At 50.3% G+C, this 18,615-nt stretch overlaps 1 protein-coding gene across 11 annotated transcripts in view; it reads left to right on the top strand.

Moving 5' to 3' along the window:
- The window catches only part of KATNIP (katanin interacting protein), a 202,281-nt gene that overhangs the window by 79,738 nt on the left and 103,928 nt on the right, over positions 1-18,615 (top strand). For 9 of the 11 annotated variants that reach the window (XR_013814939.1, XM_079796321.1, XM_079796325.1 and 6 more), the window contains 3 exons: positions 1,689-1,786; positions 12,118-12,249; positions 15,178-15,306. Coding sequence is in view for 10 of the 11 variants with exons in the window: in XM_079796321.1 (XP_079652447.1) it covers positions 1,689-1,786; positions 12,118-12,249; positions 15,178-15,306 (359 nt within the window). In the remaining variant the exon portion in view is untranslated. Of the gene's footprint in view, positions 1-1,688; positions 1,787-10,033; positions 10,596-12,117; positions 12,250-15,177; positions 15,307-18,615 lie in introns of those variants that run through there. The other 2 variants (XM_079796326.1, XM_079796318.1) reach the window with 2 other exon arrangements.

Below are 18,615 nucleotides of genomic sequence, written 5' to 3'. Positions count from 1 at the left end.
GTGCTAGTTTCCTAATAAATTTCACATGCGTTATCGGTTTTTCATTTTTTTCTTTTTTGGCATCAGTTGAGACGGCATTTACATTTTACTTGTCCTTTCATGCTAATGAAAACAAGAAAAGATACTGGAAAAATAGACAAAAATTCCCCTTCCCCCCGCAATGAAACTACGTGTCGAGTGTGGCTCGATATACGAGCTGCTACGGATGCTAACCGTGTGGAGTCACACTGGACATCCGAGTGCAAAAGGTTAAAACTAGTCTTGGCCTCCACTGCCCCAGGGCAGAGGTGGCCAGAGCAGTTGATTCCTGCTTTTATACTTCCCAGTTCTCAAGTGCCTATAATTTGAAGAAATGCCCTAAGATAATGTGGATTATACCTGATTTTCACTCGAAGTGTCTTGTACCTAACCCCTGTTTTGATTCCACTGTTCACTTTTGAATTTAGTTACTCCATACTCGGCATACTATAAGCGGGCTTCATGTGTCCTCTAGTAAAAAGCACAGAAAGTCTGTGAAGAGAATAGAAAGCAGCCAGCCCGGTGGCGGGCCCAACATAAAAATGACTCAGTGGTTGAATGAGTGAAGTGGCAGAGCACATGGAGACAGGCCCCCCGTGGCCATTTTGTCTTTCGAAGCCTTTGTTTCTTCATCGGACTAACAAGGGTGCCTGACCTCAGGGTGCCCGAGTGCCCTGCCTTGCCTGAGAGGCTAGTGTACTATCGAGTTACAAGAAGAGGAGCTGGAATGAGGCAGAGCTGGGTTGGAACCGTGTTCTGCCACTTTCTAGCTCTGAGACCCCTGGCAATTGGGTCCTCTCTGACCCTCAGTATCCTCTTCTGTAAAATGGGAATCGTTATGCCCACCTTACAGGCTTGCCACGGAGGTTAAATGGCAAAAGAAATGTTTGTGGCACACAGTAATCTTGATTTGTGTTGTTACCACAGGCACGGTAAAATCCCCAGCCATTAATAGACAGTGAAAGTGATGTCCTGAAACCTTCCCTAGGAGAGTTACTGCACTTCATTTTGGAGTTTAGCATGAGCTTCCTAGCCCCCAGGGCAAAGAGGAAAATGGGATGACTCTCCTAGCTTTCAAGGCAAAGGAACCTGGCGAGTTGCTGCTACTTAGGAGAAGCAGGCCTCTCTGAGTCCAGGTTTCAGGGAGGGCAGATGACAGGAGTCTCTACTGGGACCGCCAGCAGTACCTTCACTCATTCAACACACTTCTCCCCTTCCCCGCCCCCCCCCCCCCCTTTACACAAATGCTGGCCTATTGTGCACACTGTCCTGTATCCTGCTTCTATCCCTGGAGAGTGTTCCTTTTGTGTACAGACCTGCTCCACTGGGCTGTACATTATTATACATACTAGAGGCCCAATGCACACAATTTGTGAAGGGCCTTGGACCCGGCCCCTGCCAGCCGCAGCTTTGTCTGGAAGGAAGGACGTCCGGAAGGACATCAGTCTAATTAGCATGTTATGCTTTTATTATTATAGATACTATTATTTCATTTTTGCTGGGCATTTAGCTTTTCTAATGCTGTGTAGCTACAAGTGGTGCTACAGCGAATGACTTCATATACAGGATTGTGGGCACACACGTGTACTTAAATGTAAGTTACGAAACTGACGTCACTGTGAACTTGCCCCCTGTGCCTCACCGATTCTCCTCCCTCGTCTCTGGTGTAGATTATGGACGAAGAACCCTGTTTCGAGAAGCTGAAGAAGCTTTAAGACGCAATTCACGGACAGCCCCCAGCAAAGCCCAGCGCCGCGGATGGCACCAGGTCAAGAGCGTGGCCCCAGCTCGCACTTCAGAATAAGGAGTGGGCTATTGAGGGAACAGAAACATAATCACGGCGGGGCGTTCAGAATCTCGGTGGGCAGTGGGTGGGCTGGCTGGGCACTCACGGCAGCGTTGCCCTCTCTGCATGTGGCACTGGCCTCTGGAGGGCAGAGGGCCGGGGGATCCTCCAGCCTCTTCTCGCATGCTCTTCCCTGCTGGGCCATCACAGGTCGGACTCACAGCCCTGTCATGATGACTTGTTCATCTAGCTGTTTTTTTATTGAGCACCTACTATGTGTCAGGCATGGTCTTAGATGCCAGGCATGCAGTGGGTAAAAAGGCAGCACCTCCCCCACAGACCTGAGATGCCACTTTGATTGCCTTGAGGCTGCTGCTGCCAGTAGCTTGCATTTTTGAGCCCCTACTGGTACCAGGTGTGGGCTCAGTTCCCATGTGACTCCTTCCTTTGCCCTCACAGGAGATCTATAGGGCAACTCCTTCCTCTTTTAAGGGAGCTGAGGAGATGAATGTTCAGAAAAGTTAGTGAGCTTTCCAAGGTCAACCACTAAGAAGGGCCAGAATTGAGACTCAAACCCAGAGCTTTGGCCTGAGCTCAGTATTCTTGCCCGTATAGTCCTTATACCTTACCTTGCAGTTACTCATACCTGACCAGGGACCTGTTTGTCACAACCCCCACTGCACGTTCACATCACCTGGGAGTTTTTAAAATACTGATGCTCAGGCCCCACCCCCAGAGATTCTGACTCATTTGGTCTGAGGTGAGGCTTGAGCAATGGTGTGTATATACTTTTTAATCCTGTGCTCGCCAAGATTGGGAAGTACTGCTTATAACATTTGCCTTGAACTATATGTATGGATCTACGTGTAAATTCGTAGATTTGGCCCATCTCTGGAATAACCCTGTAGGTCTGTAAGTCCTCATTGTGCCACTGAAGAAATTGAGGCCCAGAGAGGTAAGGTGACTTGCTCAGAGTCACACAGCTACTGAGGGAGGATTCAACCCTGGATCTGTTACTCCAGTGGCCCTCTGCTCTCTGCAGAGACATTGGTGGGGCTCTGACTAAATGGGGGAGGGGGTTCCTGCCAGCCAGCTCTAGTGCCAGGGAGCAGGGCCTGCAGGGTGCGGAGCTGGAGGCCTCCTTTGTTCCCAGTAACGAATGCTACTTTCTCATTAATGAGGTCTTTCTCCACTTCCCACTTCAGACCATCCTTCTAGTTGTTCTGAGAGCCTTCTATTATCAGGAGCCATATTTGCATCCTGACTGTGACTTAATGGCTGCCCCAGAATCTGTGCAATTTAAAAGACTTGGCCTAGGATTAATTAGCATCCCTCCCAGTCTCTCCCTGTGGTCCCACACTTCACAGGGCCTAATCATGGCTAATTTCCTGGCTTCCTGATGCCATGAACACTGTAATTGTCCTTCTGCACCGTATCAGTGAGGGGTCAGCCAGTGCCTAACAATAGAGGCCACTCAGGCGCTTTTAATCAGAAATGAATGTGATGCAGGAAATCAAGTGCTTACAAAATCCCTGGGCTGGCAGAGGATGGGCTCTGAGCTGGGCCTCCAGGAATGGCGCTCAGCATCTTAGCCGGACCTGCCAGAAAAGCTGCTGCCGGGAGCACAGTAGGGAAGGTGTGGGGTCAGCATTCGGAATGCGTCTCCTTAGCGGTGACCCAGGAATGAAGAAGCCACAGCCGCTGGCCTCAGAGAGATGCTGTGCTTGCCAGGGCAACACGGTGAAGAGACACCTGTGCAGCCAAGGTGGGATGTTGCTGAAAAGCCCATCGCCGCTGTCACAGTGCTCCACCACTGTGCTGAGCACAGACAGCCTCACCTCACTGCGGCTTTCCGTCTTGTGTGAGGCCATCTCACGGGCTCACCTGAGGCGCATCCAGAACCCCAGCTGAAGGGAGTCTGGCGAGACGCAGTGTCTAGCTTTCCGCCTCTACTGAACAGGAAGGCATCTTAGGAGAGAGTGGAATGGGTGCCGGGGTCAACCCACCCCCACCATTACTGACCAGACCAACTCTGCACCACCGCACAGTGCTCTGGGACCACCCCTCAGAGATATAGGCCCCAGGAAGCACTCAGCAGTTGAGTGGACCAGAAGCGTGTCATGAAAGAAATCATCCGTTAATCTAACAGTTACTACCATGGGCGGGGCTCTGGAGTTAAAAATCAAATAAGCCTCTGTTCCTGCCCTGGAAGACCCTGCCGTGAGGACATGGGAACTGCTAACTGGGAGGGAGATGCAACCGCTGTTTTCAAACACACGGAGGACCAGGCTGGTGGATCCAAAGTTAACAACTTCAAGTCTGTGGCCAAACTTGCCCCAGATAACGTGTTTTTGAACTCGCATAGTTTAACAAGACTTAGTCACTTGCTAACTTTTAAATTAAAAACATCTTTTTTTAAATGTTTTTTTTATATATATATTTCTTTATTGATTTCAGAGAGGAAGGGAGAAGGAGAGAGAGATAGAAACATCAATGATGAGAGAGAATCATCGATCGGCTGCCTCCTGCACGCCCCCCACTGGGGATCAAGCCCGAAACCCAGGCATGTGCCCTTGGCCGGAATCGAACCCGGGACCTTTCAGTCCGCAGGCCGACGCTCTATCCACTGAGCCAAGCCGGCCAGGGCTAAATTAAAAACATCTTATATAATTTTTAAAAATATATTTTTACTGAATTTAGAGAGAGGAAGGGAGAGGAATGCCTCCTGCATACCTCTTACGGGGATCGAGCCTGCAACCTGGGCATGTGCCCTGACTGAGAATTGACCTGTGGCCTCCTGGCTCATGGGCTGATGCTCAACCACTGAGCAACACTGGCTGGGCCAAAAGATTGTACGTAATTTTTAAGAAGCTCTATTCTTGCTTCTCTAGAAAAATGGAAAGATCTGGCCCCCAGGCTGGGCCCCTCCCATCAGGGAGCCACTAGTGGGAGCCTGGCGAGGGGACAAGCCCGCTGGTTTGCTGCAGTCCCCACCGCTCCCTTAGGGTCCCAGAGCTGAGGCCCAGTGAGTTGGATTTTGTTATCTGCTCTGCTACTATTTCTCTTACATCTTTCCGTTTCCCTGGCTCTTTGGGATATTTGAACCTGTGACCCCTAAGGAGTAGGAGGGAAAGGGCTTTGGAATCAGACTAATTCCTTACTAGCTATGTGCCCTGGAGCTGACAGTGTGACCTCTCTGAACTTTGGGCTCCTCATCAATGAAGCCTCCCAGGGCTGCTGGGAAAGATGTGCTCACAGTGTGTCAGGTGGTCCATCAGCTTCAGGCAGGAGCCCTTGGCCGCAGGTGACAGACGAGTCCAGAGAAGTGGTTAAGAGTATAGACTCGGCACCCCGATGCCCAGGTTCAAGGCCTTGGCTGCATCACTGACTAGTTGCACGGTCCTAGATGAGTTGCTAAACCTCGCGGTACTTGTTTTTGAAGTGTAAGTAGGGTTGATGATGGTTCCTGTCTCACAGGGCTGGTAACGAGGATGGAATGAGCCAGTGTTTGGCGAGCATTTCAAGCAGCGCCTGGCACAGAGGAAGCATTAGTAAAACATATGACTGCTGTAGTCAGTTCAGGGCAGGTGTGGAGGGTGGTCTGCCTGGGGACACCAGAGCTCCTCACTCCGCACTCATCGGTCCTCCATTCATTCTGTGATCACTTATGAGCAACTACTAAATCCTGAACACTTTTCGGTACTGTGGTCATAGCGGTGAGTGATGCAGGCCAGGCCCGCTCTCCTGGAGCTTGCTTTTACGGGGTGTGGGTGGAGAGGCCAAGGACGAAAAGCAAGCAAGCAAACAAATAAACAAGCGTGTGAAAGAGACGGAAGAGTGCAATGAGATGACAGTGTCTGGGGGAAGAGATGCTCGAGAGGGGTGGCTGCAGAGGCTTCCCAGGGGCCACACCTGAGCTGACCCCTGAAGATGAGAGGGGGGTGCGCCGGGAAGGTCTGGGGGAAGAGGGCCCCAGTGAGTGGCACAGTGGGGACACTAGGAAGTGGGGTCAGGCTGAAAGGAGGCCGGGTGGCCAGTGCACAGAGGAGGGCAGCAAATGGACTGGATGTGCCAACTGCACTGTTACTGTCGTAGGAAGAGAGACTGGGTTGGTTTCCTTTGGCCCTAGGCAGTGAGTGGCGTTATGAAGCAAGTTCTCCATGGTAGAGAGTACTTGGGGCAGATTTTGGGTGTGTAAGATAGAGATGAAGACAGTCTCCACCCTTTTGAACAGGCTCCACTGTCCTTGGGGGCAGCCAGGGGTCAAGGTAGCATTCTCCAATGGCTAGAGGTGGCCAGTTCTCAAAAGCCACCCCCTCAGGAGAGGGACCACAACCCTGCCCAGTCCTTCAGTTACTCCCGTACGAGCAGGAGGGACAGGTGTGGTCACACAGTCACCTTGTGCATTTGCACTGGCTGGTCAGCGGGGACACAGCCGTCACAGTCTACGCCCGGCTGGCTCCACCTCCTCCCTGCTGCATCCCTGCCTCTCCAACCTATTTCCTTGCCCGTCTTTCTCAGTGTCTCCCCTAAACTCTTTGAGTCACACATCCCCTTTCTACTGACCAATCCCAAAACCTTCTCCTCGAACAGGACAGATTTTCCTTCTTAGGGTCTTACCCAGCAACTAGGAAGCACTTTTGGGTAGAGCTGCCTTTGCTGGAAGGGGCTGCCTCAGGCTCACCGGCCTGAGGATCCCTGGACCACCAAGTCACAGAGTCAGCTAACTGCTGGCCGAGAGGCTGCGAAACCCTTCTTGGGACTCTTCAGTTCTGGGGAACCAGCCAGGTGAATGGTGCTGCTCTGTTGGGCTTCCGAGCTGCCACCCGCACTATGGAGCCCTGGCGGTGATAAATGGGCCCTGGTCGGTACTGTCCTTCCCCCCACCGCTTCTTGGCCTTAGATCTTTCTGCTGCTATCCGAGGATTAAGATTTATGGCTTCCTTGGCCTTGTAATACGTGGGTGGACAGCAGCCTAATCAACAGAGCTGTCGTTTACTAAAATGTTGTCAGATTTGATGAAAGTCGTCGGCTCTTAGCATTAAATTGGTAGTGAAGGGATTGGCCTTCCAGCAATTTACTGTGGGGTGGGCTTTCCTGAAAGGCCGGGCAAGCAAGTTCATTGCCATTATTACAGCAGCGGCGTTGCTCCCTCCGCGGTGTACCTGGCTTCCTGCTGTGGCTGGCAGCTCAGGCGCCCCCAGGAAAGCTCACAGTGGGCACGTGAAGCCTGGGACGCCTTTTCCTTTGTTTTCCTTTCGGAGTTTTGAAAACGCCTGCAGTGAGGACAATAAATGAAACAGCCCATAAAGCGTCGGCCTTTACAGTGGCCTTGCGTGACACAGAGTGTCGAGGGCTGTTATTTGTAAGAGATCAGACAAATCCAGGAAGAACATATCAAATAAGGTAGATTTACTCCCCACCCCAAACCTGCCTTTGCCATTGTCTTCAGAGCTCTCCTGCCTCTAGAGGGCGCCATTTGATACTGCACAGCCGCACCACCCTGCAGGCCGGCCTTGATCTTTCTTCTAATTGACAGTGAGCTTTAGTGCATACCTCCTAGAACGCTGCTGACACTCACGTGACTCTGAGCATGGCGGGCCAGGCGTGGCTGAGGAAGGACACGCTGGCCTCGGGCTGGTAGACTGAAACATGGGTGTTTGGGGGCGGAGCTTTTAAATTCTGTCCTGGTCTATGATTGCTATTGCAAAGCTCTACCCAAGTCCGAGCCCTGCAAGTGGGCAGGAAAGAGCAGCTGCTTAGCAACGCCCACTGGGGGTAAAGCAGTGTACCAGGCAGGGAGCCAGCCAGGCATCATCCTTGTGAGGCGTGAAGGTGGGAGGCAGGGAGCTGGCGTGCCTGGGGCTGGAACCTGCCAGCCTTGTACTCTTTCTGGGGAGGTGGGCCCGCCATGTGGGCAGAGCCGCTCTCCACCTCCCAGGGATGGCAGAGGTGCCTCCTGGGGCTGAGATGGGAGCGCCAGCCAGATGGAGGGACTATTTATTCCCCTCTCTGGTACCCACTCAGCATTTAGTTTTGTCACATGTTGCTTCATAAACATCTTCTGTTATGTGTGCTGTGTGACTCCTCGGGCCAGGGCATTGGTTTTGAAATTTTTTGTATCTTGACATGTATGCAGTCAGTACTCAGTAAGGACTTGCTGGTTAAATGCCTTAATGCCTCCTGCAAACCTGTCTCCTCACATCTTGGCGGGTGAGCAGTTGTGCTAAGCTCCTGGGAAGGAAGGGGGGTACTTCTGGGGAAAGGGGGAGGAGAAAGCCTCCGAAGAGGGAAGGGCACGTGAGCGTTTCTCCTAGAATGTGGAAGGTCTTTCTCACGTTTATAATTCAGGTCAGACCAGCAGAGCTGATGAGTTCCAGCTCTCTTACTTGCCAGTGGGAACCCCATTCAGGCACTGCTGGATCCAGGTGCTCAGACAGTGGAGCAGGGCTCTTCTCCATCTTTCAACTCTGCTGCTCCCCTGTTGCCCTGTGTGGTACCAAGATGGTCGCCAGCAGCTCCCGCTTACACTGTCACCCTGCTATTCCCCTGAGCCAATCACCCAGTCACGTGGGCCAGCGGGATCGAATGCTCAGATGGGCCAGGCCTGGGTCACATGCCACACCCACCCCTGGTCGCTGTTCCATGGGAACACTTGAATTGGGGTCTGGGAGGGGAGGATTTACCAAAAGGAAACCAGGGTGCTTTTACCAGAAGACTGGGGAATGCATGCTGGACCGGCGGGAACAACAGCGCCACCACAAAGCTCTGCAGTCCCCTCCCCCCCCCCCCCCCCCCCCCCCCCCCCCCGCTACTTAAACGTCCGTGTGGGTAGAATCACCTGGGGTCTTGTCAGAATGAGATTCTGTTCCCAGCTCTGAGATAGGGCCTGAAATTCGACATTTCTCAAATCCCCAGGGGAGGCCAGTGCTGGCACGTGGAACAGCAAGGCCTAGTCCAAGCCCTCCCTCTCTAGGTAAAGGAACAGTGGCCCAGGGCGGGGCCTGGCTGTGCCTCTGGACGGGCCCCGTGCCCAGTAGGCTTCCCGCATGCCCACCTCCCCTTCCTCCTCCTCTCTTGAACGGGTTCAGCATTTGGACACTTACTGAGTGGTTCCTGGGAAGGAGGGAGGAGCACACTCTCTTTGAAGGTGTCATGGAAAATTCATCTCTGATGAAATTCAAGGCCTTTACAGCTTCATCCTGGCCCTAGGCAGGAAAGCCCAGCTTACCTATCCCGCGGAGTGCTTACCCTCCATGGGCCCCGCTGCTGATGCTAGGAAATGCTCTGAGAGTGAGTTTGCAAAGCCCCGGAGGCAGCGAGGCCACACTGGGAGCCTGAGCCCAAAACGCTGAGGGCAGGCAGAGTGGAGAGCACGGTTCCAGAAGCAGCTGGTGCATTGCCGAGTGACGGGACCTCCTGTAGGAGGAAAGTGTCCCGTGGCAACCTCTCCACGCCTCCCACCTCCCTGTTCTCGGGCAGGTTGGCACCCGACTGCCTTTTTCAGTCCCTGTACTCTCGCTACGATCTTTTCCTTTAATGATAGATAGCTCAGTCCCTGTTTCCTCTTCTGAGTCTCAGGGAATTGTTTAATTTCCCTCTGTTCTCCAAAGGCCCCTATAAAGCACAGGCTGGGCATGTTTATTCTCCGTGTCCTGCGTGGTCAACTGGGGTCCGAAAAGATTAAATGTAAGATTCTAGAAATAAACAATTCCTGATTTTAAATCGTGCAGTGCTCTGAGTAGCAAGATGAAATCTCATGCTGTCCGGCTCCATCTTCTCCGGACGTGAATCATCGTTTTGTCCGGCACCTCGTGCTGTGACCGTCTGTGACCGGCTGGCTGCTTCTTAGTCACTTAGCCGTCTCAGTGATCAGATCCACTGTGGAGGCACCACACTGCTTGTGTTCCAGTGACCCTTATTTCATGTCATAATTCCCATAACTTTTATTACAGTATATTGTCATAATTGTTCTATTTTATTACTAGTTATTGTTAAACCCTTACTGTTCCTAATTTACTTTAGTATAAATGAAACGTTATCATAGGCGTGTATGCACAGAATAACACAACTGCTCAGTGCTCTGTGCAGTTTCAGGCATCGTTGGGGTCTTGGAACTTCGCCCCGTGATAAGTTTAGCGTGGCGGTTTGGAGCTGGGGTCGGTCAGCAAACACCAGTTCTTGAGCCAAATCTGGCTACGCCTGTTTTTGCAAATAAAGTGTGTTTGAGACACAGCCATGCCAATTTGTTAGGCATCATCCACGGTGGCTTTCAAGCTATAATGGGACAGTTGAATACTGTGACAGAGACCATATGGCTGTCAAAGCCTAAGAGATTTACTTTTGAAAGGAGACATTGCTCAACATCGGTCTCTGGAGCCGTACTGCTGAGGTTCAAATCTAGGCTCTGTGGTCCCCCAGCTGTGTGACCTTGGGCAAGTGGCTTAAAGACCTGTGCCTTGGTTTCCCCCTTGGGTTACCGTGAGGACTAAAGGAGCAAATAAAGGCACCCCACACACTCGGAGTGGCGATGGTTTGCACTAATGCAGTGGTCGGCAAACTCATTAGTCAACAGAGCCAAATATCAACAGTACAACGATTGAAATTTCTTTTGAGAGCCAAATTTTTTAAACTTAAACTTCTTCTAACTAGACTCTCCCAGGCCGTGGTATTTTGTGGAAGAGCCACACTCAAGGGGCCAAAGAGCCGCAGTTTGCCGACCACGGGTCTCAGTCACTCTCGCTCCACTCCGTGGACCTGTCCCTTCTCTCAGCACCAGCACCGCACCAGGGTGAGGCCCAGGGCTGAAGTTAAGGAGACTCTCCCTCTTGGATTTGTGTGCGGGCAGGGCGCCTGAGAGGGAGCACCTCCTTAGCTGTTGCTCCCTGGGCGCTTCGCTTATCCCCGGCCCTGCCCATCTAGTCCCGCGCTGCCTGCTCCATGCCAGCGTTGGGGGGTTGGGAGGGGGTGTGGAAGCAGTGTCTTCGCTTGACTCGGGTCTGAACAAACGCATCAGGACTCTGCTTCATTCTCTCCACTCTCTGTCTCTGCATTAGGGGCAGGATGCCCCAGCAGCTTCTGTCTACCTCCCTTTAGCTTGGCACCCGGGGAAGGGGGCACCTGCTCCCCGCAGCTCTAGCAGCACTCCTAACTACTCGTTGGCTGCCTTAGGTCCATTCCCACCCCTGACCAGGGGCCAGGGCGTGTGGTGGGGCAGAATGGGCTGCCAACCAGGCCCGAGTCCCATCTCTGCCCTTGGGCCTTGGGTGGACCAGGTGCAAGGGGAGTGGACCTGAAAGGAGAACGGGGAGATGCTGGGCTGAAAACCCAGGAGCTCCGTGTGGTGCAGTTGTCGGGGTGACTGTATGCGCAGGAATCAGGGCAGGAACGACAGATTGGGGCCGGCTGCAGAGAGCTTTGCGTGCCAGGTGCGTGGCTTAGGTACAGGTTTGGCTGCTAAAGCAGAGAGGCCCAGGGCTGATGTCTCTCTAACAGGACAGGTCAGCGGGGCAGCCACCTGCCCCGAGAGGTCACGGAGGAACCCAGGCATGAGCTCCTCCCGATGTTGCTTCCTCTCTCAGTATTTGGCGCTCACCACCGCCTCCACGTTTCAGCTGGGCAAGGGACACTCTCCCCTCCCTTCAGGGGCACCACTCAAAGATGCACACACCCCTCCCTCCCGCCACCTTCCTCCCCCCTCCGCCCCCCCCCCCCCCCCCGTATTGGCCTGGATGTAAGTGTTCACACGGCTCCCCAGCTGCAGGGGAGGAAGGGACATGGACTCTGGGGGACAGCCGCAGTCTGTCACATCAGACCACCCAGTGGGCTTCCCAGAGAATGGCCCACGGAATGCTGGGAGGAAGAGAGGCCCACCACACAGTTTCCATGGCCCAGAAAGTGTGCGAGACGTTGCTCCCTGTGTTTATTTTAGGATATCCACAAGTGTGTGTGGTGGGTCGGGGAGGGGCACATTAAAGGCCCTGAGAAGTCTTAAAAAATGCCCAAGGTTTCCTAAACATGTGATCACAAAGCTATTTGAGAAGTTTAACATCCAAAATTCTATAGATAAGTTATTTCAAGCTAAAAAGTTACTAAAAATTTCTCCTGAACCCACTTCGGGCAGTAGGAACCGGTAAAGACTTCTGAGCAGAGGGGGCTTCAGCCGTCTGGGTGGCCCGGGGACACTGCTGGGCCAGCGCAGGACCACGGCACTGTGCACAGACAGCCCTGCAGCCAGCCCCCGCGTGCTCGCCCCAGGGGCATCCAGATGTCTGTACTACCGTATCTGAAATGGTCTGAATTTTTGTGTGTAGAAATCTGTGCAGATCAGAACAGAAGCTGGTTCACGGCTCCATATCGAACCTCCTCTGGACTACTCTGAAGATTTTGAGCCACACGGGGACACGACTGTCACTGCAAAGGCTGCTTCCGGGGGTCACCCACAGGTAGGAGTGCCCTCGGCTCGGTGCTTCGGCAGCTGTCGGGACACTTGCTGTTACTATTCCTTCCTTCCGGGAAAAGAGTCCTTTTCTACCGCATGACCGATGACCTTGTTTCTCTAGCCCAGCCATCGAAATGGAATTTTACAGTAAGCAAATTGTGGACTTTATTGCCTTTAACACCTACCTCCCACAACACACACACACACACACACACACACACACACACACACAAAACACAAGCACTCACTCACTCGCTTTTGCATCAACCGGCTGGTTCATAGCCAAGTTCGTCTGTTACAGCCCCAGCCCCAGCCCATGTCACAGAATGCGCACATGCCCTTCAAGCAAGAGGTAGTTCCCTCTTCTCCTTTGACCATTTGGTACCTCCTGTTACAAGAACATGTATTCCTTCCTTTGCGAGCTCCCAAGCTCCCTGAAACACGGCAGCCTGCCCCTCACAAGCGATTAAGCCCCATTAGCATTCCTGTGTGCGCGTGCTCGGAATCGGCAGTGCCCTGCTCCGCCAGCCCTGAATTTTCTCCGCTGTGCGTGCTTGATTGTATCTTTCTTTCCTTTCCTCCCCCATGAGGGGCACTCCGTAGGCTTCACAGTCAGTTTCCCCACGGAGTTATTCTCCTGCTAAGTCAGAGTAAAATGGCAGCGCCAGTTTTCGGCCAAGGCAGAAGCCATAGAGCTGCAATCTGAACAGGGAAAGAAAAAAAAGCGTGTGGCTGGATTACTCAGCCACCTCCCCCTGCACGCAGTGCGGCCTGAAATGGAGCAAAGGAAATGCACGTCTGCGTGTGCTTTTCACCTGACCCTCACTGCTGAGACACGCCCGCCATTCACCCTTTGGCACGTCCCCGTGGACTTCAGTTTCTGGCCGCTCTGAGTTCACAGCCGGCGTGCTGCAGGCATGCCCTGTTGGCCGCCACCCCGTTGACTTGCCTCATGTTTTCCAAGGTGTGAATTACTTGCTGACATTTAAGAATCAGGAAATTCCATGTCAAAGTCTTAAGCTGGGGCTCCTCTTGGAAAATCGGAAGATTTGGGAGCCACATTCTTACGCACCAGCAGTGACTGGGCTGAGGAGCACCAATCCCCTTAGACGGGCCTGTGCTCCCATGTGCGCAGTCCTCACCACAGGGCCTGGCACTGAGGATAAAACAATCAACAGGCTTATCACGTGCCAGGAGCTGACATGATGGGGCTCATCAGGGGAAGCTGGGCAGGGGCTTCGCCTTGATGAGGTCACACGTGAGCAGAGGCCTTATGGAAGCCGAGGAGTGAGCCATTGGGAGAAGACCACTCCAGGCGTGGAGCAGCAGGTGTGGAGGCTCCGAGCCAGGGCCAGTGTGGCAGGAGCCGAGTGACCGAGGGGGCGGGGGGAGGTGAGGACCGAGAAGTAGCCAAGGCTTAGACCACAGGACTTTGGGAGCTGCGGTGAGGACGAGGGGTTCTACTCTGAGTTGGGGGTGGGGGCAGCCATCATAGGGAGTTCTGTTTGCAGTTTAGCAACTCCTGTGAAAGGAGGGCCCTCTCTCTAGAGCAGGCGTCCTCAAACTACGGCCCGCGGGCCACATGCGGGTGTTTTTGCCATTTTGTTTTTTTACTTCAAAATAAGATATGTGCAGTGTGCATAGGAATTTGTTCATAGTTTTTTTTAAACTATAGTCCGGCCCTCCAACGGTCTGAGGGACAGTGAACTGGCCCCCTGTTTAAAAAGTTTGAGGACCCCTGCTCTAGAGAGTTCCACCAAAGTGGCAGGTCTTAGTCATGTTGCAGTGGATGATAAGGCTCCATTTAAATGATGTTGGCTTCGTTTAAGTAACAGGAATGAAACTAAATGTATAACTATTTCTATTATTGAGACACTTTTCCCCCTGAGAATGCATGATCAATATAAAAATTCAAATGATATAAAGAAAATAAAAGTTCCTTCATAATCTCACTGCCCCGAGATCAGTACTGTGAACAGGTAGGTATGCAGCCATGCGGACTGAAAACTGCACATGTCCGAGGAGGCTGTTTCTGGGATGTGCCGGTCCTGGCCCATCCCCCTGAGTGAGTGCCGTTCCCCAAGATGAGTTCTCAGGCCCTGAGAGCAGGACAGGCGACAGGAAGGCATGCATCTTCTGGAATCCTTCTCTGAGCTTTCCCTGTGCGGATCCTCGAGTGGGGTGACTTGGATCTTTGTCCACAGTTGCAATTTAGTGTTTTAAAGCCATTGTTACTTACTGATACATATAGACAACTTAAAGACCTGTCACAACCCATGTGCCACCAGCAGGTCTGCCACGGCCCGTGACGTAGACTGCGCGGCCCATGACGGCTCACCCACCAGTTGGTAGTAGGTGGATTTAGGCAGTTGTGCCATTGTTGACAAAGCATCCCCAGTGAAGCAGCCCACCCGCCTTGTCCCCATCAGGGCTCCTGGGCGGTCCCTTCAGTACGCATTAATTTCAATGGTGAGACTTGAAAATATGAGGGAGCATTTTTAGGGCAGTTCCATTGTTTGGGTACTTCTGTTTCAGATTACCATGTAATTAACCTTTGAGTGAGTGCCTTTTTTCCCCTTTGCTTTTTATTGTTATTTTTACATAAAGAGGATTATACCTTTCATACTATTTGATAATATGTTTTCACTCAACGCATGTGGCCATCTTTCTGTGCTGGTCCCCACGCAGCTCAGGGCACCGTTTTGGGAGCTGGTGGCCCGAGTTTGAATCCTGGTCCCAGTGGCTTGTTCCCCAGTGGTGCCGGAAGAGCAGGGGTGAGTTTGATCAGATCAGCTGAGGGAGTGAGAGCAGAGAACGGCTTCGTGAGGAGAGAGATGGAGGCATGGAGGCCAATAGAGAGAACGAGGGCCCTGCAGGTCTTTAGGGACACAGGATGCTTTTACCATACCCAGTTCTCTCTGCTTGTCCCTAGGATTCCAAACCTCCTACCAGCACCAAAACCTGTGATGTTAACTTCTCCCTTCAGAACGCTCATGGAAATTCTGACCTTCCAAGCAGTACGGACAAAGCAAGGATCCTCTTAACTATCCAGGATGTAATGGTAAGACGGCTTTCCTGCATCCTAACCATGAAGGGCCCGGGTCTTTTCTGTAGCCCAGCAGCGGGGCAGGGTGGGCCCCACGAGAGATCCTTTTTATTCTTGGGAAAACTACAGATAGCAACAGGATTTGGCTTTAACAAAAAACCTCTGGCCAACACACCAGAAGATTTAAGACAATACACGAGAGATTTGGCTTAGTGGCATTTTTATGTATTTATTTTGCTTTTCATATAAAATATAGATTTATTTTTTAAAATTTTCTTTTTCAATTACAGCTTATATTCAGTATTATTTTGCATTAGTTTTAGGTGTACAGCATAGTGGCTGGACAATCATATACTTGACTAAGTGTTCCCCCAGATATTTCCAGCACCCACCGGGCACCATACATAGTTATTGCAACTTCATTGACTATATTCCCTATGCTGTAGGTTATATCCCTGTGACTCTTGTAACTGCCAATTTATACTTCTTAATCTCTTCAACTTCTTCATCCAGCCTCTCAATCCCCCTTCTACAAATGCTGTAGCCTCATTTGTTTATTTTTCTTTTGTTGCCTTTGCCTGAGGAGATATATCAGAAAAAATATTCCTAAGAGAAATAATGTTATTAAAAAAAAATAGTAACCTGGCCAGTGTGCTCAGTGGTTAGAGCATTGGCCTAAGGACCTAAAAGGTCATGGGTTCCATTCCCTGTCAAGGGCACACACCTGGGTTGTAGGTCCAATCCCCAGCTCTCGGCCCAGGCATGTGTGGGAGGCAGCCAATTAATGTGTCTCTCTCACATTGATGTTTCTCTCTCTCTCTTTCTCTCTCTCTGTCTCTGCCCCCTCCCCACTTCCATTCCTCCCTTTCAATCTCTCTTAAAAAAAAATCAATGGAAAAAATATCCTCAGGTGAGGATTAACCAAAATAAAGAAATAATCATAGTAAAGGCTCACATTAAATGAGCACTTACTAAGTGCCGAGCACTGTGTTGAGTACGTAACATCCATCACTGCATCACCCTGTGAGTTAAGTACCAGGTATTTTCATTCCATTTTATAGTTCGAGGGAACTGAGGAGTAGAGAAACGATGTTGCTCGCCCAGGCCTCAGAGAAGCCCAGACTGGAAACCCAGACCCCAGGACTCCTGTTCCTTGGGATTAACAAGCTGGGAATGGCATTGACCTGGTTTTGCTTCTGAAAATGCCCAGCTCTCCACAGGGGCACGATCTGTGGTAAATATTATTGATATTCTGCCTGGGAGCGAGGTGTTCAGAGGGGGTCATCCATCAGTTATGCTTAACTGTTTTAAACAACAATCGAGAAGACCTCTCCTCTGCCAAGTCTCTCCCCTGTGACCTCGTTGCTGGAAATGTTGATGAAAATGTTTTTCAAAAATGAAATTCAATGAGGAAACAACCAGATAAGCCCAAATTGAGGGGCAATCTACAGAAAACGGGCCTGAAGTCTTCAAATATATCGGTGGCAGGAGAGACAGGAAGGCTGTTCTGGACTAAAGGAGGGTACAGAGACGTCGCAGTTACGCCATGTGAGGTCCTGGGAGGAGAATTGCTATAAATTTAAGGACAGTTTTGGGAAATTCAGAGAAATTGAAAATTAACTGCATTATGTTATAAATAATATTGTAGTGTTGTGCAGTCTCCCTAATTCGGTAATTCTGTTGTGGTCATATGAGAGAAGGCTCTTGTTCTCAGGAGACAAATGCTGGAGCGCGCAGGCATGAGCGGTCATGCTGTCTACACTAGCGCATAAGTGGGCCAGAGGAAAGAACAGGTTATACCTATTGAGGAGGAGGAAAGGGAGAAGGGAGAAAGGGAGAAATGGGGCCAAATGCTAACATTTGGTGACTGTAGGTGAAGGGGTTTGGGGTATTATTATACTATTCTGATCAATTGTCTGTTTTAAATTTTTTCAAAATAAAAACTTTTTTTAAAGCTTCATTAGAGCTAAGCATCAGCAAAGGAAGAAATAGAGAAAAGTCGAAAAGGAGAGCTAGTTTAGAAAAGCTGAGTGGGATTGTATCCATGCCAGTTTCCTGATTGTGCTATTGTGCTATGGTCACGCAGATGTTACCATGGGGAAACTGGCTGCAGCGTACATGAGATCTGTGTGTATTGTTTCTTACAAATGGTGCGTGAAATACATAGCCAGCTCAAAATAAAAAATAGTAAAAAGAAAAAAATAAATAAAATAAGCCCAGATGCCCAGGTCCTACCACCCAGAGGTTCTGATTCTCAGCCTGGGTGTGGGCTCAGGCATTATACCTTGTGTTAAGCACCCCACATGACGATAATTTGTAGCAATATTTGCAGCAGTTCAAGGAAAAGATAGGGCTGTGGATCTCAAAGCCTCAAATGCACAGGAATCGCTAAGGGCATTGGTTTAAAAGGCATATTTTAGGTCTAATTTTTAAGCTACCAGAATTTGTACTTTTTAACCAAAGAACTCCCGGTGATTCTGAACCAGAGGCCTGATGAGTCGAGTCCAGCTCAATGGAAGCAGTTTGGAGATAATTTGGACTTTGTGGCTTGGATTTGGGACTAGAGAAGAGATTTAAAAATTCAAAGTTAAAATCTCATCTACACCATACAAATCAAAGTAAAAATATAGTGAAAAAAACAAAATAAAACAACAAAAATCCACCAAGGTTTACAAAAGCCAGGAAGGGATGGGATGGGTTCTGCCCTTGTCTTCAGATTCATGTCCTGCACTTCTGGAAACTTGGGTGGGAGATGGCACTTAAAAGAATAGAAAATGAAAGATACAAAAGCATAATAGCTCTAGACAGCATCTCCTGCATTACAGATCAATTTCTATCCAGATATTGACTATTAGTATCAAGAAAAGACTAAATTATATGCAACACACTCTTTTAAGAAAGCAAGGAAGTCTTAATATCTTTTAAAAATATTTTCATGGAAAATTATTTTATTTAGGTTTTGACTATTTAAAGATGTTAATTTTAGATAAATAGAAAATTAATTTTGTGTAATTGATTAAGTAAAAAAATGAATATGAACCCTTCGTATTTTTATTCACTTTGGTTACATAAAAAATACATTTCAACTTGAGAATAACACAATCCCGAGAAAATGGGAGTGTAGGCAAGGATTCTTACTAGTTATTACTTGAAAAAATTATGCTCAAATTCAAGATAAGGATAGAAACATAGTGATGAATGGATGAGTGTGTGACCAAATGGGGAGGGCCCGGACCCATGCCTGCCAGGACCAGGCTTCAGCTCACAATGTGTAGACTGGCCTGGTGTTGTGCTGTGGTTGTGATTATTACTGTTTGGTTTTTT

The sequence above is a fragment of the Cnephaeus nilssonii genome, assembly GCF_951640355.1.
Source record: "Cnephaeus nilssonii genome assembly, chromosome: 2".
Classification (NCBI taxonomy): Eukaryota; Metazoa; Chordata; class Mammalia; order Chiroptera; family Vespertilionidae; genus Cnephaeus; species Cnephaeus nilssonii.
This window is presented reverse-complemented; position numbering and strand designations above follow the sequence as displayed.